We start from the raw sequence: 25,238 nt of genomic DNA, 5'->3' as shown, positions 1-25,238 counted from the left end.
CTTTGAGTTGTGAACTGTCCTGATTTGCATTTGCACGTTTAGTCATAGATTACTGATATGATTCATAGTGTGTTTTTTCTGCTCTGTAGCCACAGACTTTACTCATATTTGCAGTTGTGTTAGAGACACTTGCCACATTTATTAAACATCTGACCTGAAATGCTCATTGAATAATTAAATAGTTGAAGGCAGTTTCTGTCTGTGTCTTCCCATCATGCATCTCTGCAATAGACAGACAATAGACAGTATAGAGGGTCGCTTCATATTTACATCCATCACATGCTTGTGCTTGTTTGACCTCCTCTTTCATTTTAAGGAAATGTAGTCCAATGTCAACTAAAGAAAGAGAAACGAGAGAAGGAAGAAAAAGAAGGAGAAAAAGAAGAAGGGAAAATAGAAGAGATGGATATATGGATAGATGGATAGATGGATGCATGGATAGATCTGTGGTGTACTGTACATGCATTACCACTAAATGACCAGCAGGTGTCGACATGCACCACCTGGTGCGACAGGGGAACGAGCGCAAGGGAAAGCTTCACATCCAGTGAACTAGCAACAAAACAACAATAACATAAATACATAAAATAATAACGATCATATCCCCGTAGAATACTTATCATCATCATTATCATCCTCATCATCATCATCACCATTGTTATAATAATAATAATACTTATTATTATTATTATTATTATTACTATAATTATTTTTATTATATTATTATTTTATTATAGTCCTGTCATACTTATTATTGTCCTGTCATACTTGTTATTGTTACCAATATTTACAGTATACGGTTATGCTCCCTGTTGCCAGCCCCCCAGTTCAGCGCATGCAGGGTGGAGGGGCTCCAGCCGGCCTGCAAGCACAAGGTGAAGCCTGATAAGAAAACCGTTGGGTCCTAGGTCAGATATTTTCTCGGTCGTAAACTTATAGCGACGTATTTCTTCTCAGGATTTGATATTATTTATGGACCCAGATGGCATGATTCTGTTACTGCGTCTCCAAATTCCAGTAGAAGAGATGCTCAAGAACCCGCACATATATAATCGGGATGAGTGTGTTGGTGCAGCCGTGTGAAAAATATCATGCATCGTCTTTTATCGACAGGGGGCATTCAATAGAAAAATCTGCAGGTCACATTAAATCTATGCGCCGTGCATGGGCTGCATGGTGCGCATACAGTCGTGGATCAGGCCATATACGCAGCCCAGTGACCGGGAAATAAAAAGCTGCTCCGCACAAGCAAAAAGCCACCGCATCATCAGAGACGAGCATCTGGACGTTTCAGCACAGAAGGGTGGAGTAAAGAGCCAGAGCAGCTCCGGGCTGTTGTCGAGCGTCTCCTTTGCGCAGATGCACAGATTCCCCCAGCTCTGTGAAAACGGACCGAGCTGCAGCATCAACACAAGAGAAGGTACAGGCTCTTTTTTTTTTTTATTTGACTGCATCACTGTCTCCTGCTGCTGCTGCTGCTGCCCCTGCTGCTCTGGATACAGTCCGAGCAAAGAAACCGAGAGTGGAGCAGACGCGCAATTACGCAATGAAGGGCGAGCGCTTCTAGGGAGACAAGACAAGGGAGAGACGGGGGGGACGGTGGGGGGAGCTGTAGCAGCCATCGCGGTCTCCAGAGCTGAGGTCGGTCATGGTGGGACGGGGACTCTGGGTTTGTAAACCCCGGCTCGGGAAGCGAGGGAGCAGGTTCGGGGTTCTGCCCTTTCTGTGCGCCGCGGCGGTGTGCGCGGCGCTGCTGGCCCTGCTCTTCGTGGACCTCATCGAGTCATGGGTCACCTCCAGGAACATGAACACCGTGGTGGAGCCGCACGCCGGCATCATCCCCCTGCAGAGCGTCCCCCCCGCCAGACCCGAGGAGTTCCTGCTCATGCCCAGCCCGCTCGTGTGCCAGCGTGCCAAGCCTTACCTCATCACCATGGTCACCACGGCCCCCACCAACCAGAGGGCCCGCCAGGCCATCCGGGACACCTGGGGAGGGGAGGTGGAGGTGAGGGGCCTGCGGGTCATCACCCTCTTCATGGTGGGTGTTGCGTCTGGCCCAGGACTGGCCAAGCTGCTGATAGAGGAGGCCAGGGAGCGAGGGGATCTGGTCCAGGGCCGGTTTTTGGACACCTACTCCAACCTCACCCTGAAGACCCTGTCCATGCTGAGCTGGGCCCGCAGATTCTGCCCTCAGGCCCACTTCATGGCCAAAGTGGACGATGATGTTCTCTTCAATCCCAGCGCCCTCCTGCACTTCCTGAACAAGAGCCGTAACCCCTATGAACAAGGAGACCTGTACCTTGGCAGGGTGCATCTCCATGTGGCCCCAGACCGTGATCCAGACAGCAAGCACTACCTCCCTTCAGGTGCCTACCCTCCCTCTGTCTTCCCAGACTATTGCAGTGGCACGGCTTACGTTCTGTCCCGCTCTGCATTGCTCAAAATCTCCATGGCAGCCTCTGCTTCACCTTTATCCACACCTCTGCCCCCTGAGGATGTGTTTGTGGGTCTATGTGCCCGGACTGCTGGCGTGCTACCCTCACATTGCCCTCTCTTCTCTGGTGGTCCAGGCGTTCCCTATGGGCGCTGCTGTTACCAGGCCATGGTGTCCATCCACCACATCCCACCCAGGGAGATGCTGCACTTCTGGGCCGACGTTCACTCATCTCCTCCCTGCTCTTGGCTGAGTCTTCGTGCTTCACTGGGGGTGTGCAAAGTCAGGGCGATGCTGGGGTCGGCTCTGGGGCTGGAGCAGGGGTTGTGAGGGGTACCCGAGCAGGAGAACAGGAACCAGTGGGGCTGTGCCTCGCTTCAATGCTGTGAACAGCGCAAGTGCTCTTCATATTGTGAAGCTGCACTATGTGTGCACTGAGAAAATGGCAGTTTATTTTTATAGCTTTATTTTTTTAAACACTATTTAAAAGGCTTTTTTTTTTTTTTTTTTGCAGAAAAGGAGACTATCAGCTGGTAGTGTGAAGAATCTCATCTTTAAAAACCTCACTAGACTGTTACAGCATCCGGCATTATTACATTGACACATACTGTAGATGTAGAACAAACAATGTTGGCATGCTGATAGTGTATAGCCAGGAAATAAGTACTTCTATCTTCTATTGCCATGTAAGGTCCGACATCTATAAGCTGCTGCTGTTATATGTGTAGTTTACCACCACTTAAATTGTACATGATAGTCTATTAAGGTGCTTAAATGCATGTCTCCAAAAAACAGTTCAATTGGACTCACAAAATGCATATGTAGGCAATATATGTAGGTAGGAAGTAACAAACATTAAAAAAAAAGACTATCTTCAAAAAGAATCACCTCAGTATATGAAATTACTATTTTGACATCTAGTAATAAGGACATGGTGGTACATGCATCCACGGGGCATTGATTGTTCTGTTGGAGACATTTTGGCTCAGTAATGCTGCTGCATCAAAAAGAACAGTGAAGATGATGTAATACACGGCTACTAAACGCTATAAAATGCCATAAAATGTGATTTCAGTATTTTGAACCTCTCGTCTGTAACGGTGAGATCAACCATGAAGTCAAGTGCGAAGGAGAGTTTTGTGCTGATGTATCTAGACTGGGGTTTAGTCTCTGCTATTAGTCAGTGTGACATGATGAGTACATTTTTAAAGTTTGCAATATGTTAAAGATCAAGTGTCAGGCTGTCTTGTTCCTCCGGTAAACATGGAGGTCAGTGTGTTTACACTCAGGAAATATAGGTACGAATCCACTACTGTCACAAATAAACCTCTGTATCCGAACTTAGTGTTGCCTGGTTTCTTTTTCAGACAAACACACATAATACATAGTGCTTTTTCAAAACTTTGTCTCTATAACAAATGAAACTCAACTGACAGAGAATGGTTTCACTATGACAAGGAAACCAACGTGAGCAAAAACAGGTTCCTGTTAATTTCATTCTGAAGTTGATGTCATCATCATCACTTCCCATCTTGACTTGTTTGTCTATTGCATTAGAACCAGTGTCGCAAGTGCCTGCCAGCTACTAAACCTGTCTGTGATTAATTGTCATCGAGATCACTGTCGTATGACCTGAAAACAAAAGGTGAAGGAGCCTCAAACATTCAAAATGCTTCTTATCTGACCAAATACCGGTGGTGAGGTCAAACCAGTGTCTCAACCACATCAGATGTGGTATGAGGAACCTTTGAACCCATCATGCCTGGTGACCTGAAAGATCACAACTCAGCTGATAATGTGAAAGACAAGTGGAAACTTTTTTTAGACGAAGATGATGCAGGTTTAAGACTTCTACACCAACTGGTTTCAAGAGTTTGTTCGTTCCCTCTGATCTTAGATATTTATATTGAGTTAATTTACATTGTATGGATTGTCTGTTTTTGTCATGCACGGACTGCTGGCTGCACAGCAAACTGCCCCTCGGGGAAAATAAAGATTTTTTTTACTTGACAATGTCAAATAACACAGGATCCAAAGGCTTGGCAGTATGTTGTTTATTTTTAGGACATTAATATAAAACATTTGACATATTCTCAGCCAGTTTAGTTCAAAAATGAGTGAAAATGTTATCAGATGAGAAAAAAAAACCTTACAACTCATCACAAATTCTAGGCAACACACACGCCAGCCGTGGCACCGCACACATCTACCCATGTAGACAGGAATCGCTTCAGGCTACATTGAATAGAGCGGCCCTTCCACTACACTGATTTCAGATGTAGATTTCAAACTGTTACCCATCACAATGTCCTTAGTAGTAGACAATATCCAGAATTTCTGCCACTTGTGTTTTGTTGGAGGAATGTGTCCAAAAATGAGTCATTTATATGAAGTTCAAAAGGTCGCTCCCACAGAATGTCACTGACGTCCGGGCGGCACAAAGGGTCTTTCCACTTTTCTATTTTTTGAATCTGTCCAGAGCAGATTTCGAGCCAGAAGATTCCCCCGTCTTCAAATCCTTCTCCTTTCTTTCTTTTTCCACCTTCATTTTGTCTTCCACAGTTTCCCTGATTACATCCTGCAGGGCAAACAAGTCAAGAGAGATTAGCCACGCTCTGCAGATACAGCAGAAAAATCCCATATATTTTTAAACATCATCTTATATTCTTGATTACTCACCCTCAGGTCCTCGTGAGCCACTTTCTTCTTGCGCTTTTCGACACTGCCAGTAGAACTGCGACCTTTTTTCTTATACCTGGGTACAAATTTTTCTTTGGCAAGTGGGTCAAAGCCCTGAGAAGATAAAAAAAACATGAATTTAGAAGGCTGTAAAAAATCAAACGATATTTCAAACTGTTCAGATTTGTATATTAAATTAAAAATTGATGTGCACAAGTAAGACACTGACCAGAGCTGTGACTCTGTCCTGGTGCCTTTGTGTAAAGGTGGCGTGGTCAACTTGACCCAGTTCATTGGGGTTCAGGGTGATGAGCTCCGGCTGGATCTTCTCCAGCAGAGCTTTAACCTCCCACTCCTGCCTCTGCTTTACACTGCGGTATGGGTTAGCATCCAAACCGTCAAAGTTAGGCTCACCGGCACCTGTACATTTTTAAAATGAGGGCAACAGAGGTAGAGATGGGATGAGAACAGTTTTAATACACAGACAAATTGGTTGATCGCAGTCAAATAAACCATGATTATCGATTTAGGGATGACGTACTGTGTGTCATATGGATGTTTTGACCATGACCTATTTGGCGCGCCCTTGTTGTTTGGTTTATTACAGTGTGTGTGTGTGTGTGTGTGTGTGTGTGTGTGTGTGTGTGTGTGTGTGTGTGTGTGTGTGTGTGTGTGTGTGTGTGTGTGAGAGAGAGATTGGAAATCAAGTCGAACCTGGTACGAGCATGCTGGTGAAGCCGTCTCCGTGTCCGACCCCGAGGACGTCTTCAAAGGGACAAAACTGCAGCCCCCACGCTGTTCCCCGAACCCTGTGAGCCATGTAGGGTTTAGTTACTGGAGTGCTCCACACGTCCCTGTACACCTGCACGGAGACAGTTTACACACACACACACACACACACATATTCAGTGATATACAGCTTAAAGGTTACCAACATATACAGAAGTCTGTAATGTATAACCAAGAAAATTGTTTTTGTGTAATCTTTCTTACAAACAAACAAACCCACCAACAAGCAAATGGCCAGGGGTGAAAACATTACCTCCTTGGCGGAGGAAGATAACAGATTAATTATTAATATTTCTACTTAAAATGATATTGCTCTGGAAATCAAAAACTGCTGTTAAATTTAACACAACTGATTTAACTCTCACATCATTTCCTATAATTAAAACCATTTGACATAGTTCTGCCTAGGAAAATTAAGAGGCTATTATTAAGATATGACTGACCCATAAAACAAAGTGTGACTGTCAAGTGTCACGACATGTGTTTTTCAATATCCTGTATCTACAGTTTGCATGTTCCCCACTAAAGAATACGTTATTTTCTGATCATGGTACATATCAAACCACTTCTACATTGTGAATATGCATGACCTTGTGTTCACTGGATCCGTTTTGAACTACAAATCATTAATCGTGCGGTGTGGCGGTGATAATGACCTGAACAATATCCCCTGTGGCTGCAGACAGCAGCCCTCTCTGGCTCAGTGACAAACAGGAAGCTCCAGCAGGGAGGAAGTAGGACTTGAGGGGCTTGAAGGTTCGAATGTCGTACACCTTCAACTTTTTATCCATCCCAGATGTCAGCATGTATCTGCCAAGAAGAGAAGACCATAATGACGGTGAGCATTGTGGAGACTGCAGTTCATTGGTCCCATCAGAAAATGTAACAGTCATTCAACCCGACAATGAAGCTGTTCATCACATTTATGGATTTCTTGTGCCGACATGTTCATGGTTGCATTAGTAAGAACATGTGATCCACTGTATGCATGTACGGAGACACATGCAAGTATGTGAACCATATGGACATACGCGTGTAGACAATGTGATTAAGCTTTTAACACACCAGCAAAAACAATTTTTCATGTCAATATTTAACATATCAATTAAAAATTCACAGCACTGGAGGAAAAAGTAAGTGGACCCTTCAATTTAACTTGAAGGGCACTCGGTAGAGGCCCAACCGTCCAATCCAATCACCAAATTTCACACACTAACAGACATCAGTTCTCTAAATGTTGCTGAATTTTTTCATCCCGAAATTACTCTCAGAAATCAGTGAAAATGTCAAACTGCCAAAACTGTTTAAGTAAGTGAAAAAAAAAATATCCTGGATGTGCACCAAAATGTAATGATCCATACATTTTCCTTCTTCCATGTTTTGTGGTAAAGTATCCAGTAGATCTTTTGTAATCGTTCTTACAAACACACCAACCAATGAAAAAACAACAGGCAGGGGTGAAAACACAACCTCCTGGCAGGAAGTTGTACAGAAATACCTCAGACAAGTATTTCCAGGTGCAGATCAGACCAGCACAATGTTCAAGAGGATGTTAAGACCATTCCTTCTACAGAACAGCCTCAGGTTGGTGTGAGAAGCTCTCCTGACACACAGTGTCATGGAGCTCTTTGGCAACGACCAAGTACAAAAGCAAATCCCTAAAAAATATGTGAGCGTTTGAGGACTGAATTTGATAACAAGCACTCGTTAAACACTCAGGCAATGAAGTAAATAGTAACAGCTTCCTGCCTTTAAATGAAATACAAACTCCATCCTACATGAGGTCAGGGGTTTAAAAGTGACTCACGTGCCCGACTTGTCAACGGTGACAGAGCGCACGCCGCCGTGGTGACAGAGCATCTTGACGAGGGCTTCTCTCTGGTTGGGCGACCACAGGGTGACTGTACCGTTGGAGTGTCCCAGGTGGATGATAGCGTTACGAGGGTTCTGGCACATCACATCCAGTCGGCCAGTCTTGGTGCAGATGGCTGCCACCTCCTTTCCCACAGACACATCCAGGTACTGTAGGAAGCTTGTAGCACTCTGAAGACAAAGAGTGACGAGGGAAAGGTTTGTCAGAGCGGGTTACTCTTCATGAATTCAAGTCAATTTGGAATGCGTTTGATTATAAATTAGTTTTTACTGTGAACCAGGGTTTCTGTGAGGTGAGGACTGAATGACATGAAAAGGAAAGGCAGATAGTTTTCTGAACAGGAAGTTGGTTTTGTGGTCTCAACGCCTCAACGCCTCAACGCACACAGCGTATTTGTTTAAATATATTTTTAGACTTAAACTTTCCAACATCATCATCTCCACCATCCTTTGGAAATAAACATCACATTTTTAAGTTTTCTTCAGTAACTTCTAGTTCATCTAGTTGTCAAAATGTTCCTCTAGACAGATATGTTTATGCATCTGATAAGTTATCTTAATCAGATTGTTATTTATATTTACAATCATAATTAACAACTTTTCAATTGTGCCCTTTTTGTCAGGTCTGTGCCAAAAGTTAAAATGAAGCTTTAACTAAACGGAAAACATCAGCGTCTGTGGTAAATATCTTTAACACAAACATGCAGGACGCCACAGATTTAATGAACCCACCGCTGTAGCAAGCAGAAAGTGATAAGGGAGGAACTGCATACGAAGGACGTCATTGAACTTGCGGATGCAGTGAAGCTCTATTCCGTTGGAGTCGTAAATGTACAGCCACTTCTTCTGAGCCACTGCGTACATGGTCTCACTGTGAAGCCACCTACATAAAGGCCGAAATGTGTTAATATATCATATCAAAGTGAATATGTAGCATGACTAGTACATTACGTTTTTGTGTTGGATGACTTACTTTACATCATTGACAGACTCCATCACGTTAATTTCACACATCAGCTGTTTGGACTGCCAGTCTACACAAGCTACATGGCCTCGCCTCCCACCAAGCAAAAGGTGGCTGAGGGAAATAAAGAGCATAACATTAACAACAAACAACTCAAACATTGAAGATATTTATCTGCTGAGCACCAGACTAGAAACAGAGACAGTTTGTGAGCAGCTGGAGAAAACGGTGGAACATTTCCCCAGTCGGAGAGTCAGATATTTCCAAAACAGAGACAAACAAGAGTGAATACTGGATGTACATTCTTCAGGGAAAACAAATGAACAACACTCCCTTCATCTGTTTGTCAGCACGATTATGCCAAAAGTCCTCAAACTTGTGCCGGGGATGATGCATGAGCCAAGGAAAACCATGTGTTATTTATTTGTACATCCATTAAAAAAGGTCAGATCAAGGATTCGTAACGGCCTGAGATAAGGCTCGCAGACCAATGACTTCTTTTAAATCACTTCTTAAAACCTACTTTTATAGACTTGCCTTCATGTGATACTGTGATTTTATCTTTTTTCCCCCACCTTTTATTTGACTTGTTCACTTATTTTTAGTTTGACTTCGAGCACAGTCGACATTACTAACACTCCTGCCTCAGTCACTGTTCTAAGGCAGATAAAGTCTTCGGTGCAGTGAGTAAGAGTTTTACTGACCGCCTGATCCAAACTGAATTAACTATCAGAGGATTGTTGTAGCTCTGCCAAGTTTGAGGTCACTCCTCAATCTGAGTCACGCATGTGTAAATCATGCTACAGTACAAATGAGGTGGTGCAATATGGTGGACTCACTCCTTAGAGAAGATATGAAAAGTTACTTCTAAGGTCAAATCTGATTCATTGTTGCCAGAAAATTCTTGTTTTTCAAAATTCATTAACATTTCTTAGAGTAGACAGATACACTTCATGTTGATACTGTCTCATCATCTTATACACAGCTCACTGTGACGTCTCATAAACCGACAACTCCCAAACCACCTATCGCTCCTCAATTGCATGTTTGTGGTCATGGCAACGATCGGGTTTTTGCAGAACCCACACTTCTTCACTGATCTGCAGTTGAGTGTGGGTGGACTCGTGTGGAGTTTTTCACATAAAGCGCTCGTCTCTTTCTCAACAAACCAACCAGTGATGTTCCAAAACCATTATACCTGCAAATGCCTCTGATACTTTCAAAGATCCCTGGTTTGGGCGTCGGTTAAATATATCAGATCCACCTCTACCTCATCTTCAAACATAATTCACTTAGCATTATTTTCCAAAATGAGATAAACAAAAAGATGAAATTGACTGACATAGTATAACATTTTTTTATTATGCAACACATAACCTTTGATATATATCGTGATAATATCAATATTTGGGCCATTATAATTGTCTAGTGAAAATCCAATATATATTGTGGCAGCCCGATCTGTCAATGGTGTGTTTAGTCCTTTGTGTGCTGCCCTCAAGTGGCAAGAAGAAAGCGAATGTTTGTATAAACAAAAAATATATGTAGTCCAATTTCTCTTTACTCTGATTTCAGAGTGGAACCCCTGTGCTTTAACCTTTGTGTTACTGAATGAAAGTAGCTGTTGTCTTCCAGTGACACTGAACCAAGGTGACTGTTTGATAACGTAAACAATAACAGCATTAAAACAACACAAAGTCAAACATCATACACTGCCTGAGTGAAGAGTGCGTGATACTGACCGTCCTGTTTTGCTGTAATCCAGACGATATGGACCGAACTGAGACAGTTTCAGGTTAAAATACTGAGGAGAGAGAGAGAGGGAGGGAGCGTTTGTTTGTTTGTTTCTTTACTTGTAAGCAAGATTACACAAACAATGGAATGGATCTCGACAAAACTTGGTGGAAAGATGTGGTATCAGTCAGGATAGAACCCATTAAATGTTGGTGCATATCTGGATCAGGGGGCGGATCAGGGAACTTTCACTTTCTTTAACCTTGCTAGATTGCGTTTTTTTAGTTTTTCATTTTCACCGCTTTCCAAGGAAATAACTAATGGATCTTGATGAAAAAAAATTCAAAGACATGTAGGGAACTCATATCTATAAGTGTGGGAAATTTGTTGCAGCTTGATTGAATTGAAGGGGACTGTTGGGCCTTGGCAGAGGTATGCGCTCTTCTGAGTGCCATTAAAGTTTAGTTTTATTATTTATAATGTACTGAAATATCCTCCATGTATAATTTAATTTAGAGAAAGGTCCATGGGGTCACTTTTAAAGGTGAAATTAAAGGTGCAGGTGTGTGGTTTCTTTTGTTTTACTGATGAGATCTCTTATCATCCAATTGTAAAATGTTGTGAATTTATTAGGAAAAAGGGGGAGACGGAATTCTTATTATTTATTATACTTTACTGATTTATATACCTGTCTCTAAAATCCCTGATGTCTAAATGTCTTATGTTATTGATGAAGGTGATATTTTTTCTGATACCAATTATCATACCAACTGATAACGACTTGTGTTTAAATGAATAAGGCTCCTGCTCTTGGAAAGCAGAAGTGAACTTGTCCAACCCTCTCACTTGGGGCCAGATTAGTGTCCCTCACCTTTGTTCCAGATGTTATATCCACAGCATCTGCAATATCTTCCTGAGAGATCGTACATGTGTCCTCATCTTCCTCTCCTTCAAGAAACCTGAGATCAGAGGGAAGCCCATCACACCGAGGCTTTCAATCAAAGTCTTTAAGTGACATATTCATTATTTAATGTGTCGCATCATCCACAGTGACATGAAGAAAACTGGAAATTTTACCCTGCGTCCTCTGGGAGTAGGATGTCAAACCGCGCCGCTTGTTTCTGAGCCATTTGTGACGTTTCTTCGGAGCGAGATATCATGTCTTTCAACTTGTAATGCTGCTTCCGACGCTGGGGAGAGAATTTTTGTAAAATGAGATGTTGGCTAATGGCAACCGTTATATCCATTACTTACCAGATATGAGACAGTGACAGGGTTGTTTACCTTTTTTATATTCTCTTTCCTCTTGAACTTCTCCAGCCTTTCTTGTGGAATAGGAGCAGGACCAGGGAAAGGGTCTGATTTCTAAAGGGAGAATGAGAGAAAATACACAGAATTTACTTTGTTGGCACTAGAATAATGCTGCAGCTAATGCACAGCTGGGAGATGAGTTTTAAAATAGCACAATGTCTTCGTTTTTTATTGACATTCAAGCCGTCATAGAGTGATGTAAATAATCTTAAACGTTAGAGGGATAAGTGGTTAACTGCTCAGAGTAAAAACAAAAGCATAAATTTCAGAGAATAGAAGCCTCTTTCAGATATTAAAAAACTGATTAACTTACTTAAGGCTGCAGCAAAGGATGTAAATAAACAATTATTGCATGACGGCCTGACGGCCGTGTGGGGAAAGATCATGTCATGGAACATTAAGTCCAAACAAAAAGAGGAAAACTTATCTATTCAAATGATTTACTCCTATTAATAAGAATCTTGATATGCTCTTGGTATTGCTGTGCTGTGCAGACACCAGACCACCACTCTTCAGTAATTCAGATTTTAAATTCACCTGAATGGTGACAGCAGTTATTCATCATTACTCAACATCATCACCCTGAGAGGATATCAAATGAGTGACATTTTGATGCTTAGCTGGTCAACTACAACCACTTTCCTTCTCTGATAATAATAATAATAATAATAAAATGTTATAATTAGTATAAAACTAATTCTGTGATGTAAGACCTTGTGATAAGAACTTAATAAAAAGACCAATAAAATAAAATCTTACTCCTGATATGAATTTCTTTCCACCTCCTTGAGCCTCCTCTTGCTTCCTTTTCTTCGTCTTGGGCTCCTTCTGCTGTGGAGCTTCTCCTCCTGCTTGGCTTTCATCTTTCCTGTTCTCCTTCTGCTGTGGAGCTTTTCCTCCGTCTCCTCCCGCTTGGTTTTCATCTTTCCCGTTCTCCTGCCAGTACCGGACAGGAGGCTGTAGAAGAGGAGCAGAGAGGTATCATGTCGGGAGAGCTGACTTTAGGAGGAGCACACAGGTATCATGTCGGGACAGCTGACTTTAGGAGGAGCAATAAGGTATCATGTCGGGAGAGCTGACTTTAGGAGGAGCAATAAGGTATCATGATGGGAGAGCTGACTTTAGGAGGAGCACACAGGTATCATGTTAGGAGAGCTGACTTTAGGAGGAGCAATAAGGTATCATGTCGGGAGAGCTGACTTTAGGAGGAGCACACAGGTATCATGTCGGGACAGCTGACTTTAGGAGGAGCAATAAGGTATCATGTCGGGAGAGCTGACTTTAGGAGGAGCAATAAGGTATCATGTCGGGAGAGCTGACTTTAGGAGGAGCAATAAGGTATCATGATGGGAGAGCTGACTTTAGGAGGACCACACAGGTATCATGTCGGGACAGCTGACTTTAGGAGGAGCAATAAGGTATCATGTTAGGAGAGCTGACTTTAGGAGGAGCATGAAGGTATCATGTTGGGAGAGCTGACTTTAGGAGGAGCACACAGGTATCATGTCAGGAGAGCTGACTTTAGGAGGAGCAATAAGGTATCATGTTGGGAGAGCTGACATTAGGAGGAGCAGACAGGTATCATGCAAGGAGAGCTGACTTTAGGAGGAGCACACAGGTATCATGTCAGGAGAGCTGACTTTAGGAGGAGCACACAGGTATCATGTCGGGACAGCTGACTTTAGGAGGAGCAATAAGGTATCATGTCGGGAGAGCTGACTTTAGGAGGAGCAATAAGGTATCATGTCGGGAGAGCTGACTTTAGGAGGAGCAATAAGGTATCATGATGGGAGAGCTGACTTTAGGAGGACCACACAGGTATCATGTCGGGACAGCTGACTTTAGGAGGAGCAATAAGGTATCATGTTAGGAGAGCTGACTTTAGGAGGAGCATGAAGGTATCATGTTGGGAGAGCTGACTTTAGGAGGAGCACACAGGTATCATGTCAGGAGAGCTGACTTTAGGAGGAGCAATAAGGTATCATGTTGGGAGAGCTGACATTAGGAGGAGCAGACAGGTATCATGCAAGGAGAGCTGACTTTAGGAGGAGCACACAGGTATCATGTCAGGAGAGCTGACTTTAGGAGGAGCACACAGGTATCATGTCGGGAGAGCTGACTTTAGGAGGAGCACACAGAGATAAGTGTTAGCTTGGAGCAGCCTGCAAATTAGCTCTTCGCTAGCTACCACTAACCTGCTGTGACTGTGTGTCTGTTAACTGCTGATATAAAAACACCGACACTCTTCTACTGACGAACATTTTCACTCATGATCTAATAACACGATAATAATTACCCCCTTCTTCTTCTTCTTCTTCTGATTCTCCACGTGTGAAACGATCGCTGTTGCCTCGCCGGTGGTCGCCATCTTTGTTGTATACGTTTCTCAGTTCCTGTGACCCCGCATGTTAATTACGTCATTTCCTGTTTCATGTTCGCTGCTCTGTTTTTATTTTGTTTAATAATGAATTGTTTTAATCTATTTAATATTTTACGTAGCAGTTACATATAACTGAATAAAATATATCAAGCATTTTGCCAACATGTTATTTTTAATTGTATTTAAAAGTAATTATGTTCATAATGATGTTAGTCTTTATAATTATAAAGACAATTGGACACATTTTTATGTTTTCTTTATTAAGGATCAAAACTGCTAAAATAAATTAATACACCAATTAATAAATGCAGAAATAAATAAGTAAATACATAAATAAATTAGGGAAAAGGCTAATTATGTATTTCTACATATATTAATACATTTATTTAAACGTTTGTTCATTCTTTTATTTATAAATGTATATTTCAGGGTGTTTCAATATAAACGTAAAAAACTGCAGATGAAAAATAATCATCATCATCATAGTAATAGTATATCAAGGTTCTAGATTTATAATATTAAAATGTTCATCTTTTGCAATCCCAATTTTTCTCATTCTTGGGGTTTTTTATAAGCCTTTTTGTAGACATTTTACTTAGTAACTCTTTGTAGTAGTTTGACTTTTTAACAATATATCGTAATTGGGAGTTTTTGGATGAACACATTCCTCCGTTTATTACCATGCATGTTCAAAGAAGTTGTATACACTGATCAGCTACAACATAATAACAGCTAACTGCAGTTGGGTGTTATCCATTCTCTTCTCACCAAATCGTATGACCTCAAAAGTTTCTCAAAGAGGAATGAATAGCACGTGTTTTGACAGATTGTTTTCACTTTGCACCACAAAGTTAAAAGAACTTCTCATAATGAAATCATTTTAATGTTATATGGAATTGTTATCTAGTCATTTCTCTTGTTCAAACTTCTGATTCACACAAACCTAGACCTGCATGCCTCTGTACACATGAATGAAACTATGTTGAGTCTAAACATATGTGCTCCTCATGTTTCTGAGAAAACAGGGGGCTTAAACAAAAACACCGGAAAACTGGAGGCACAGAGCAGGGGGGGAATGTTAACATCACATCTGGGACCCAGCCTTCCATTACAAATTAGAGTGTGTTACACAGCAAGTCCCGAGAGCCGCATGGAAGAGAAAAGAGAAAAGTGTTGAACCGGCATTTTACATTTAATTTAATCCAGACTTTTTGTGGGCTTCACTATGATGGAGTTAATTTTCTTGTTAAGGATGTAATGACAATGTAGTTGTGCATGAAAGCAGAGGAAGGAGAAACAATTTCAACCCCTCCTCTCTTCAAGACCTCTCCTCTCTTTAACAGCACCTGTTTTTCTGGTTCGGACACCACTGACATTTTTGCCTGTCAACAATTTACGGTCTGTTTGCTTTAAGATGAGCCAGTACATGTTACTTTCTAGGACCATCGGACAGTCTCCACAACTGAAAACAGTATTTTCCCTTTGCTGCTCAGTATCAATGTGCTGCAGCTTGTTCATTGTTCTCTGTGCTTTTTAAAGATTCGCTTCTCAATGACTCAGCCTGTGGGGATATTCATATCGTCCAGGCCAGGCTTGATGATAAATAAAGAGAGGAGGAGATTTACTTTTATTCATCTCTGCCTCTTTATACAAGTATAAGATGATTGAAAATTTGAGCTGAGAGAAGTAGAATGAGGTGACAGGAGTGAGGAGCCTGAGTACTGAAACCAAATACAGATTTAAAGATAAATAAATGAAACAATACAAAAGTTGTGCATTAGAACATATAGCCTGTAAATTGTGGCACAGCAGGTGTTAAGTGTATTTAAAGTAAAAAAAAAATTAAGTGCATTTATATTATAGATAGATAGATAGATAGATAGATAGATAGATAGATAGATAGATAGATAGATAGATAGATAGATAGATAGATAGATATAAGTTATATGTAATGTGTATATTATATGTTGTGTATAAACTGAAAAAAATAATGTTCTTCCTTCCCCTCAGGACGTTTCACATCGAGCTCGAGGAGAAGTGGTTGAGAAAGAACAAGAACATGTTTCTGACTTTCCACTGTAGATTATAGACGGTAGATTATTGAATGCAAACTGTAGATTATAGATTATAGACTGTAGAATAGCACTGTAGATTATAAACTATAGAATAATACTGTAAATTATAGACTGTAGATTATTGAATGTACACATTATAGACTGTAAATTATGGATTATAGACTATAGAATAACACTATAGATTATTGTATGTACACCGTAGATTGTAGACTATAGACTTTAGAATAACACTGTAGATTTTAGACTGTAGTTTATTGAATGTAAACTATAGATTATAGTTTATAGACTGTAGAATAACACTGTAGATTATAGACTATAGACTGTAAATAATGAATTATAGACTATAGAACAACACTGTAGATTATTGTATGTACACCATAGATTGTATACTGTGGTTTATTGAATGTACACTGTAGATTATAAACTTTTTTATATGCAGTCTATGAACTGTAGATAAGAGATTACAGATTCGTTGAACTGCCTCTGGGAGGCGGTCTGTAAATCACGACTTCCGAATGAACCGCAGTATCAGAGGGGCGCTGCTCTGGGAACCTGAGGTAACAAAACACTTGTACTTTCCAAACTAATGTTGTCAGGTTCAGTGTTTGTCAGGATCGGACGCTGCCGATCGACGTGGTATTCGCTCGCGTGGACGTGAATTGCGCAAAAAAACTGAGTAAAAGTTTGCAGATAATCGTGTTTTCTCAACATGTTTCCGGACCGTTAGAGCAAACCAGGGATTCACAACCGCAGATTCGTTGTGGTTAGTTTTGGACTCAGTTCTTCGCGATAGAACATAGAAACAGGGTTGACTCAAACTGGTCTACACTGTAGTGTAGTGATAAAGGTCTGTGAACCGACTGAGCTGCTGAAGGTTACTTTGCCACAGATACTTCTGCAGGACAATGTGTACTCACATCAGAAAGAAAACAATACTTTATTCGTATCTCTATTTGTATTGTATGTTATTTTTTTTATAAAATGATGTTAAAAACAAGGTGACTCAATAAAATCAAGCACTTTAAACGCAAAGAAAATTGAAGAAAATATGGCAATGTAAAATAGAAGTTTGTCAAAAGCAGTTTGAGAACAGGGAAGATCGAATAAATCATCACATATCTCCCCGATAAAAAAATTAGCAGCATCCATTCAACATGAAACACACAATCCAGAGTGAAGTCCACTACAACAGGCCTGGTTTGACAAAGAGACTCACACACACACACACACACACACACACACACACACACACACACACACACACACACACACACACACACACACTGAGCAGATCAGATTGTTGATTGTACATAGTTGTGTGGTATTTCCTGAAATAAACAACTCCTGCATTACAGTAACTACTGATTGGACAGTCTGAGTCGGCTTTGTGATTGGATTGTCAATGTCCAATCAGATTCAGTTCAAAAATCATCTCACACCGGGAAATTTGAGTTTTTTAGTTTTACTCACGGTTGTCTGCCCTGTATCTGCACAGTTGTTCCTCTTGTTTATAAACAAAATCTTTTTCTAGAAATGTGCAAACTTGAATTTCTAGTGCCGGTTTACTAAAAACCTTTTCAAATATTATATGTTGACATCAAGTTCCAGGTCCCATACACAATGAACATTTTACCAAGTGGCTTCAACCTTTGTTTAGAAGGGGGAGGCACACACCTCAGTGACAATCTAGATAATATTTGAGTCAACAGGAGTGAACAGGAAAGGCAAACAAGCATTGTAATCAGAGGGTGTCAGCAACACATCTGTGATGTTATATCAAAGGAACGCTTGGCTTAATAGGACATGTTGCAATGTTTGCATAACCCTCTATTTCTAAAACTGGTCAACAGGATTTTTTTCCTCCTGAATGCAATAACCATTTAAGTTATTGCCATATTGATATTTTCCAACAGATGGAGCCGCTACCTCGACCAACAATCTTTGAGTTCCACGGAGTCTACATGACCAACTACTTCACTGAAAACTGGGACAACATACAAAGCTTCGAAGCGAGACCAAGTGATATTGTCATAGCTACTTTTCCTAAAGCAGGTGGGGGTTGTGTGTTTGACAGTGCAGCACTTAATGCATCACAGTTGTACACATAAATCCATTATTGTATGTCGATGAATGCCCAGAACAGGCCTCTCAACAGTTTGTATGCATGTTTGTTTTAATTCCAGGGACAACATGGGTCTCTTACATCCTGGATCTGCTGTATTTTGAGGATGTGTGTCCCGAGCGTATCGCATCCATCCCCATTCATGAGAGAGTGCCCTTCCTGGAGATCAGCGCACCTTTTCACACCAAAGGTTCAATCATGTGCTCACAGTCACAATTATGTAACATTGTAAAACATCAATGTTTTAATTGTCACTTATTGCCATAGTGACAACAGACAATGTCTAAGGTTCTAAAACAGGATTTTCATTGTGTAAATTTTTTTCAAACACATTTTCGTAACCTTTATGACGTACAAAAACAAATTTTGCACCCATGTTTGAACTTGTAAATTATACGATTTGATATTGAAATTGGGCATGAGTTTGGCATGTTGACTCTATAGCACCCCCTTATTACTTTTCCTATTTTTTATGCTCTAGGGGTGCTTGGAATCTCATGAAAACTTTGTTATTGCATCAGAAGTGGCTTAACTTCATACCTGATAAAGGTCTGGAGTGAGGCTGTAGCAAAAAGACCCAAGGGTGCCCCCAGAGAAAATCTCAATGGAGGCTCTCGCAGTATGTTTCACGTGGATCTATGGAAACGTATACGCATGTGTATCATATTTAGATCTGTAAAAAGCTTCTTGTAGCCATACCCTAAAAACGCAACAGGAAGTCAGCCATTTTTTATTTAGTGTGTAATTATTTTTTTTTTACTGTAACAAACTCCTAGAATGAACCAGATTGAGTACAAATTTAAAATGTGATAGAAAATCTAAAATTGTGAGTTGGTCAGCAACCACAAGCTGAAAGTATAAATTTTGTCTGGCCTCAACTGTGATGTCACAGAAACACAAATGCCTTTGACTGACTGAGCGATCGACTGACTGCGTGACGTCCCTGACTGACCGAGTGATAAGGTTACACCACTGGTGGAGTAGTGAATGTTTTTCATTGTGTAAATTCATGAAGCCATGAAGCACCTCACAACGGTTTCGGCATTGAAGTCCTGTTGTTCTCTGGTATATAAACAAGTCTAATCGTGCATGTAATCAGTCACAGACAAATCCTTCTCTTCATAAAGGCAAAGACCTGGCGGACCAACTACCCACCACTCCTCGTCTAATTAAAACTCATCTACCAATCCAGTTTTTGCCGAAGTCCTTCTGGGAGCACAACTGCCGGGTAAAGCCCTGAGAAATGAATCATTTATGGACCAAGTTTGTGTCCTATTTCTATTTCTATTTTCTATTTTTCTATTTTTCTCCCTCTGCAGATTATCTACGTCGGTCGTAACGCAAAGGACTCGGCAGTGTCCTATTTTCATTTTGGCCGGATGAACTTTATCCAGCCAGATCCACTTAACTGGAGCACCTTCCTGCAGGATTTCAAGGAGGACAAGAGTGAGTTCAAATAAGTTTTCATGTAAATGGAGTCTCAAGTTCCCTCATTTCCTTTCTCAATGTTCCTTCATGTATTGTCCTCTGGCTTTAGTTGTGTTTGGATCTTGGTATGACCACGTGAACGGCTGGTGGGAGAAGAAACAGACATATTCCAATATTCACTACATGTTCTATGAAGACCTGACTGAGGTACAGTAAGCTGAGAGGTGTTTGTGTCTGTGTTTTCAAATAAGGAATAATCAATACTTTAGTCTTAGTGTAATGATGTTTAATGAATTGTGGGTGAAGACCTGCTCCTACTAATCATCAGAGGCAGGGTAGGGGCGAGTCTTCACCATGTTGTGTGGTTAAGAAAATAGAAACAAAGTGGTTAGTAGGGCCTCAGAGACAGGAGAGGAGGGAGGTGTTGGGAGTCAGGTGATGGAGATGGGGAGGAGAGTCTAGGACATCTGGTGGATGGATGAAGAGTAGCAGGACCTGCTATCTGCAGTACTATCTAATTGCCAGTACATTCAGTAAAGTCTTTTTTTAGCCAGCATCATATATATCCTCACAACTTGCTCATAGCAAGAAAGCAAGTGAGCACAATACTGCAATATAGTAAGAAGTAGAATTCAATGTTGTGCAGCGATGTTCACAATAACAATGCATTTAAAAGATGCTGGGACAGATTTAGTTTTTGTCATTTTGCATTGATGTGCTGAGACTGAGGTTGTTCAATATGTGCAGGACACGGGACGAGAGATAGACAAGCTCTGTTCCTTCCTCGGTTTGTCTCCTTCGGCCGAAAAGAAGGAAAGAGTCGCAACTGGAGCGAAGTTTGACAACATGAAACAAGACAAAATGGCCAATTATTCCACTGTTGAAGTGATGGACCACAAGGTGTCTCCTTTCATGAGAAAAGGTACGGTGAAGGAGAAATCTTCTCAAACCATAATCACTTATCTCATTATGTTTCCTGACTGATACTCTGTGGCTCTGCAGGGAAAGTTGGTGACTGGAAGAACCACTTCACTGTGGCTCAGAATGAAGAGTTTGACGAAGACTACAAGAAAAAGATGAAGAATCCCACACTGAAGTTTCGCACTGAGATTTAGAAGTCTGGCCCGTTTGCTAAATGAAACATTCCTGAACTGGTATTTTATCAAATAGTTTGAGCCAGAGCCTTATTTTAGATTTTTGGTAACAAGAAAATTATATAATCAGTCTGATTACAATAATTATATCAATTATCAAAGTTCGACTTTTACTGATATAAGCCTTGATATTTTACTGTGATGTTGATCAATCAATTAATCAATTAATTTTAGTTTGTATAGCACATTTCATACAGAAGTAATCTCAATGTGTGAAGAATATAGGAAACATTAAAGGAATGAGATAGAAAATGCATATTGATACTCTGCACCGATGAAATAACCAACAGGAGATGTATGAGACATGAACACACTTACACACACACACACACACACACACACACACACACACACACACACACACACACACACACACACACACACCAATTAACTACCTGAAGCCTGAGAGAAAATAAATGTTTTCAATTTGCTTTTTAAAGAAAAAGCAGTTGGCACAGGCCTCATCTCAGATCAGAGATAATGGTCATGGTGACTACATGCATCTTCACCTGAATTATTTTTTAATTCCAGCTACAATAAGGAGACACATGCTTGAGGATCTGAGGGATCCTACAGTGAGCAGGTTAGAAATGTATCAGGGAGCCGTACCATTCAGGGCCTTGTAAACAAGTGGAAATACTTTGAAATACATTCATTACTGTACCAGCAGCCACAGTCTCTTTGTCAAACTTAATTTGACAGAAATTAACTGTATCTACTGTTAAGCTGTGATCTCATGGTCCTGAAAACAATGTCGGTCCAAATAAAGGAACTAACCTATGCATATTTTTCCACTTGCCTGTTTCTTGGGAACATTTGTCACTTGATAAACTATAAAAAAGGTGAATACCTCTGCCAAGTCTAACACTGGATCTTGCCAAGTTAAATTTCATGTAAATTGGTTCTGTGGTTTCTGACTAATCCTGCTGACAATGAAAACATAACCACCGTGGTGGAAGTAAAACCACGACAACTACTAATAATGATAATAACACAGTTACACACAGTACTGATGTGGCCATTAATTACTGGCAGCAGTCAATTTGGGTGAGCTCTAGATGGCCTCATGTCCACATGGACCAGAATCTCTCAATGTGTCCTATGCCACAAAGACTCTGGTAGACTTTGGTAGGAAAAGGAGGCTCAGATCAATATTAGTTCTGTGTTTCTAATAAAGTCCTCAGGGAATGAATATGCCCATTAATTAGTTAAAATTATCGGATCTGCTACAACATGGAATGAGTTTTTTACACAAGTAGTGTGTAAAAAACAAAAACGTTTTAAAAAGTGACAAAAAGGCTTTGTATCCCAAAAAATAAGACTTTTGACATTTTTTGTGTGTACTGGAGAAATTCTCTAATTCAAATTTAGTGAATGAATTAAAGATTTTCAACCACAAGTAAAAGCAGGCAAACAGGAAAGGTGGTATATAAACTAATACCCGGACTTTGATCCCAATAAATAGAGAGAGGTTTTCAAGGAGAGGGGAGGAAGGACACACAGTTGTTCACACATCATCAGCGACTGGAGGACAGACTGAAGTATCGTCATCTGGACAAGGTATGTCTCCAGACCACTTGGTTTTCAAAGTTACTCATGTCATGTATTGTTTCTTTAGAAAAAGATGCTGCGGGTGACTGGAAGAATCATTTTACTGGTCAACAGAACAAGGTAATCTTGAAGAAAAATCTTGTTTCGGTAGCTGATTATTTTAATTCTTACCGTTTCCATTTTGTGACAAAACACAACAGAAAAATATGACAGCCAGGAGATTTTGAGGTTCCTCAATTTTATTTTGGATCCAGACACAAAATGCAGCAAGAAATACAAGAACAAAAGTTCAATGAGCGAAAAAAATGAATCAAACTAACACTGTACTCCTGCACTGCGGCTACAGACTGGAGAGGGTACAATGATTTGGATCTTCTATGGCACGTACTGCTGCGTAGAGGGGAGAACACTGTGGGGCGCTGGAGGTACGACCTTGGTCATGAAGAAAAAGATGTAACAGTGAGTACTGGGGCACTGAAATCTTACAGGTGCATTGGAATGTTGACAACACAAGGCCATTGTACTGCAAAATACTAAACAAGTCAAATATCTCACATCACTGGGAGGAGCTGCATGTCACCCTGAGGTAACTGGAAAACAAGTCATGGATTGGCTCTCAGCGGTAACAGGGGCATGAGTTACGTTTTACTCCAAACTCCACTTGGGATAAAATGTCAAAATATAATAAGATATTCACACGAGCATCCAAAGTAGCATTTCGGTTGGAAGAGTCTCAGTTTTTCAATAATCATAGAAGTTTTCAATAAATCCTTGCAACTTTAAAACTGAACAAAGGGAACCACCGGCTTAATTTCAGGATAAATGACAAACTAGTGTGTTTTGTTTGTTTCTTTACAAATGTCGTTGAAATCATTTAATGACAGAAAAAATAAAGTAGAAATCAAAATCCTGCGGACCATGGCCATCAGATATATTCTTTTTGCAAAACCAGCATCATTATTACAATCCTGAGCACAGCCCAGAACGTCCTCGACATGCACGTCACGCATGGACTGCCACGGCTCTGCATGTCCTCAACAGGCCTCAATCTGATGTCAAAATAGCGCAACTTTCTGCAAAAGCATTACTTCAGATTGTCTTTCACAGTTACAACTATTGACTGTTTCAATTACACCTTTATTCATGAACATCAAAAATAACTGTATTTACATCGTCGCTTATACATCGTACAGTTGAAAGATATTTTCCTCTAGAGTAGTAAAATACTTTAGTGCTCAGGCGTTCAGTTAAGTGCTCTGATAATAAGTACCTAGAACAGTTCCCAGGTTCATGCCAGGCCAGTTGTGTGTGCTGCAGCCAGTGGTGCAATGCAACAAAGTACATTTACTTCATTAATGTACTTAAATACATTTTTCATTTACTTACGTCGATTTATTTTCCGTTTTTTCACTTTACAACACGTTCTTTTGTTTATTTTATTATTATTATTATGTAATAACAATAAAATTGGTCCACTGATTCAATCAGAGCTGTAACATTAGATCATCTGAGAAGAGGCCACCACCGAGACACAGCCATTAGTTATACGTGATCCATGGCCGTATTTAAAAGAGATAGTATTCTTGAATCAAATCAAGATACACAGGCACAGTTACTGATGTCGTAGACTGTTGCATAGGGAAGACATTGCACACTGCAAGTACTTTTACTTTGAATACTTTAAGTATATTTAAACACAAGTACTTATTAACTTTTAGTCAAGGAGAAATTTTGTTGTGGTACTTTTACTTGAGTACACTTTTTGTGTCTATTTATGTGTACATTTACTACAGTAAATTGTTTGAATACTTCCTACACCACTGGCTGCAGCTCTGCAAAGCTGTGAAGCATCTAATTAGATAAGAGATCAAACCGTGTGAATCGACTCAATGCAACTGTTTAGGATTCCTATTCTAAAGTTAGATTCTGTAAAAATGCATTCAGAGGCTTCAGTTGTACATTAGTTGCAGGAGCTTGGTCTTAACAGCAAAAAGTCACGATGAAATGCATTTACCTCACATGTGAATGCTTGGAAGTCATTTTAAACTAGACGATTTCAGCAAAAGCTAAAGGCCTGGGCAACAGTTTCACGCATAAGCATGCGTCTGCATGTCTCTGACTGTTGTTCACCGCCTGCATCTTTATGTAACCAGCTTCACATTGACATACAAGGCAGAATAGACGACGACAACAACAACAACAGCGGCAGCATGTTAAGAGCTTAGAAGTAGTAATCCATAGCTGAGTCACTATGATACTGGTAAGACGCTATAGAGAGTCAACCCAAACAATGGGTTTGTAAAACCATTAAAAATAGCACAGAACCAACCGAGGTCATGTATGGCACATCTTTACATCACAGAGCAAACTGAAACATGAAAGAAGGAGAATAAACTTCATGAAAGCAATGAAATTCACAACTGTTGACATGCAGACATGTTTTCACAGAGACGATATCGAAATTGGAGCCACATTTCAAACTTATTGAAACTCAGAAAGTAAATAAAAATATGTTCATGTTGACAGATTCATGATATGAAACAATTACATAGATTTCTTACATGATGGTAAAATTAAATCTATATCCATGACAAATTTCACACCTACACCTGCTGAACAGCTGTTCTCAGCAATGAAATGTGTGTATGGTCCCATTGTTATTGAAGTTGTGTCAATGTGATGCCAGTGTGTGCGTGTGCGTGTGTGTGTGTGTGTGTGTGTGTGTGTGTGTGTGTGTGTGTGTGT

The 25,238-nt window shown here is 40.5% G+C and overlaps 3 protein-coding genes across 4 annotated transcripts; 2 read left to right on the top strand and 1 right to left on the bottom strand.

Annotated features, from left to right (window-relative positions):
- Positions 1-857: 857 nt before the first annotated feature.
- Positions 858-2,921, top strand: b3galt4 (UDP-Gal:betaGlcNAc beta 1,3-galactosyltransferase, polypeptide 4). The gene has a single exon (XM_034591110.1). It carries the CDS (start codon positions 1,649-1,651, stop codon positions 2,762-2,764), a length of 1,116 nt encoding a protein of 371 aa, XP_034447001.1. The 5' UTR covers positions 858-1,648; the 3' UTR covers positions 2,765-2,921.
- A 1,549-nt stretch (positions 2,922-4,470) lies between these two features.
- wdr46 (WD repeat domain 46) lies at positions 4,471-14,190 on the bottom strand. Its single transcript, XM_034590989.1, has 15 exons — positions 14,080-14,190; positions 12,683-12,740; positions 12,543-12,631; positions 11,757-11,837; positions 11,550-11,662; positions 11,344-11,431; positions 10,481-10,542; positions 8,748-8,852; positions 8,507-8,657; positions 7,710-7,945; positions 6,559-6,712; positions 5,828-5,975; positions 5,343-5,533; positions 5,114-5,227; positions 4,471-5,012 (listed from the first exon to the last, which is right to left on the bottom strand). The coding sequence occupies exons 1-15, from the start codon at positions 14,149-14,151 to the stop codon at positions 4,893-4,895; spliced, it is 1,782 nt and encodes a 593-aa protein (XP_034446880.1). The 5' UTR covers positions 14,152-14,190; the 3' UTR covers positions 4,471-4,892.
- A 2,488-nt stretch (positions 14,191-16,678) lies between these two features.
- Positions 16,679-21,733, top strand: LOC117764933 (cytosolic sulfotransferase 1-like). Of its 2 annotated transcripts, none has more exons than XM_034591104.1 (8): positions 16,679-16,795; positions 18,152-18,290; positions 18,422-18,542; positions 19,480-19,588; positions 19,680-19,806; positions 19,898-19,995; positions 20,536-20,710; positions 20,791-21,733. In XM_034591104.1, the coding sequence occupies exons 1-8, from the start codon at positions 16,754-16,756 to the stop codon at positions 20,901-20,903; spliced, it is 924 nt and encodes a 307-aa protein (XP_034446995.1). In that variant the 5' UTR covers positions 16,679-16,753; the 3' UTR covers positions 20,904-21,733. The 2 variants fall into 2 exon arrangements, with proteins under 2 accessions (XP_034446995.1, XP_034446994.1); XM_034591103.1 differs by having other exon boundaries at positions 18,422-18,550; positions 19,488-19,588; positions 20,791-21,082.
- Positions 21,734-25,238: the final 3,505 nt, after the last annotated feature.

The sequence above is a fragment of the Hippoglossus hippoglossus genome, chromosome 7, assembly GCF_009819705.1.
Source record: "Hippoglossus hippoglossus isolate fHipHip1 chromosome 7, fHipHip1.pri, whole genome shotgun sequence".
NCBI classification, from domain to species: domain Eukaryota; kingdom Metazoa; phylum Chordata; class Actinopteri; order Pleuronectiformes; family Pleuronectidae; genus Hippoglossus; species Hippoglossus hippoglossus.
This window is presented reverse-complemented; position numbering and strand designations above follow the sequence as displayed.

What these genes read in the sequence shown, in the direction of transcription:
- b3galt4 (XM_034591110.1), top strand. Translation starts at nt 1,649, where the DNA reads ATGGTGGGACGGGGACTCTGGGTTTGTAAACCCCGGCTCGGGAAGCGA.
- LOC117764933 (XM_034591104.1), top strand. Translation starts at nt 16,754, where the DNA reads ATGAACCGCAGTATCAGAGGGGCGCTGCTCTGGGAACCTGAG. An exon ending in GGATTTCAAGGAGGACAAGA is followed by an intron (nt 19,807 to 19,897) that starts GTGAGTTCAAAT and finishes CTCTGGCTTTAG; the next exon opens with TTGTGTTTGGATCTTGGTAT. An exon ending in TCTATGAAGACCTGACTGAG is followed by an intron (nt 19,996 to 20,535) that starts GTACAGTAAGCT and finishes CAATATGTGCAG; the next exon opens with GACACGGGACGAGAGATAGA.
- wdr46 (XM_034590989.1), bottom strand. Translation starts at nt 14,151, where the DNA reads ATGGCGACCACCGGCGAGGCAACAGCGATCGTTTCACACGTGGAGAAT. An exon ending in AAACCAAGCGGGAGGAGACG is followed by an intron (nt 12,632 to 12,682) that starts GAGGAAAAGCTC and finishes AAAGCCAAGCAG; the next exon opens with GAGGAGAAGCTCCACAGCAG. An exon ending in GGAAAGAGAATATAAAAAAG is followed by an intron (nt 11,663 to 11,756) that starts GTAAACAACCCT and finishes TTCTCTCCCCAG; the next exon opens with CGTCGGAAGCAGCATTACAA.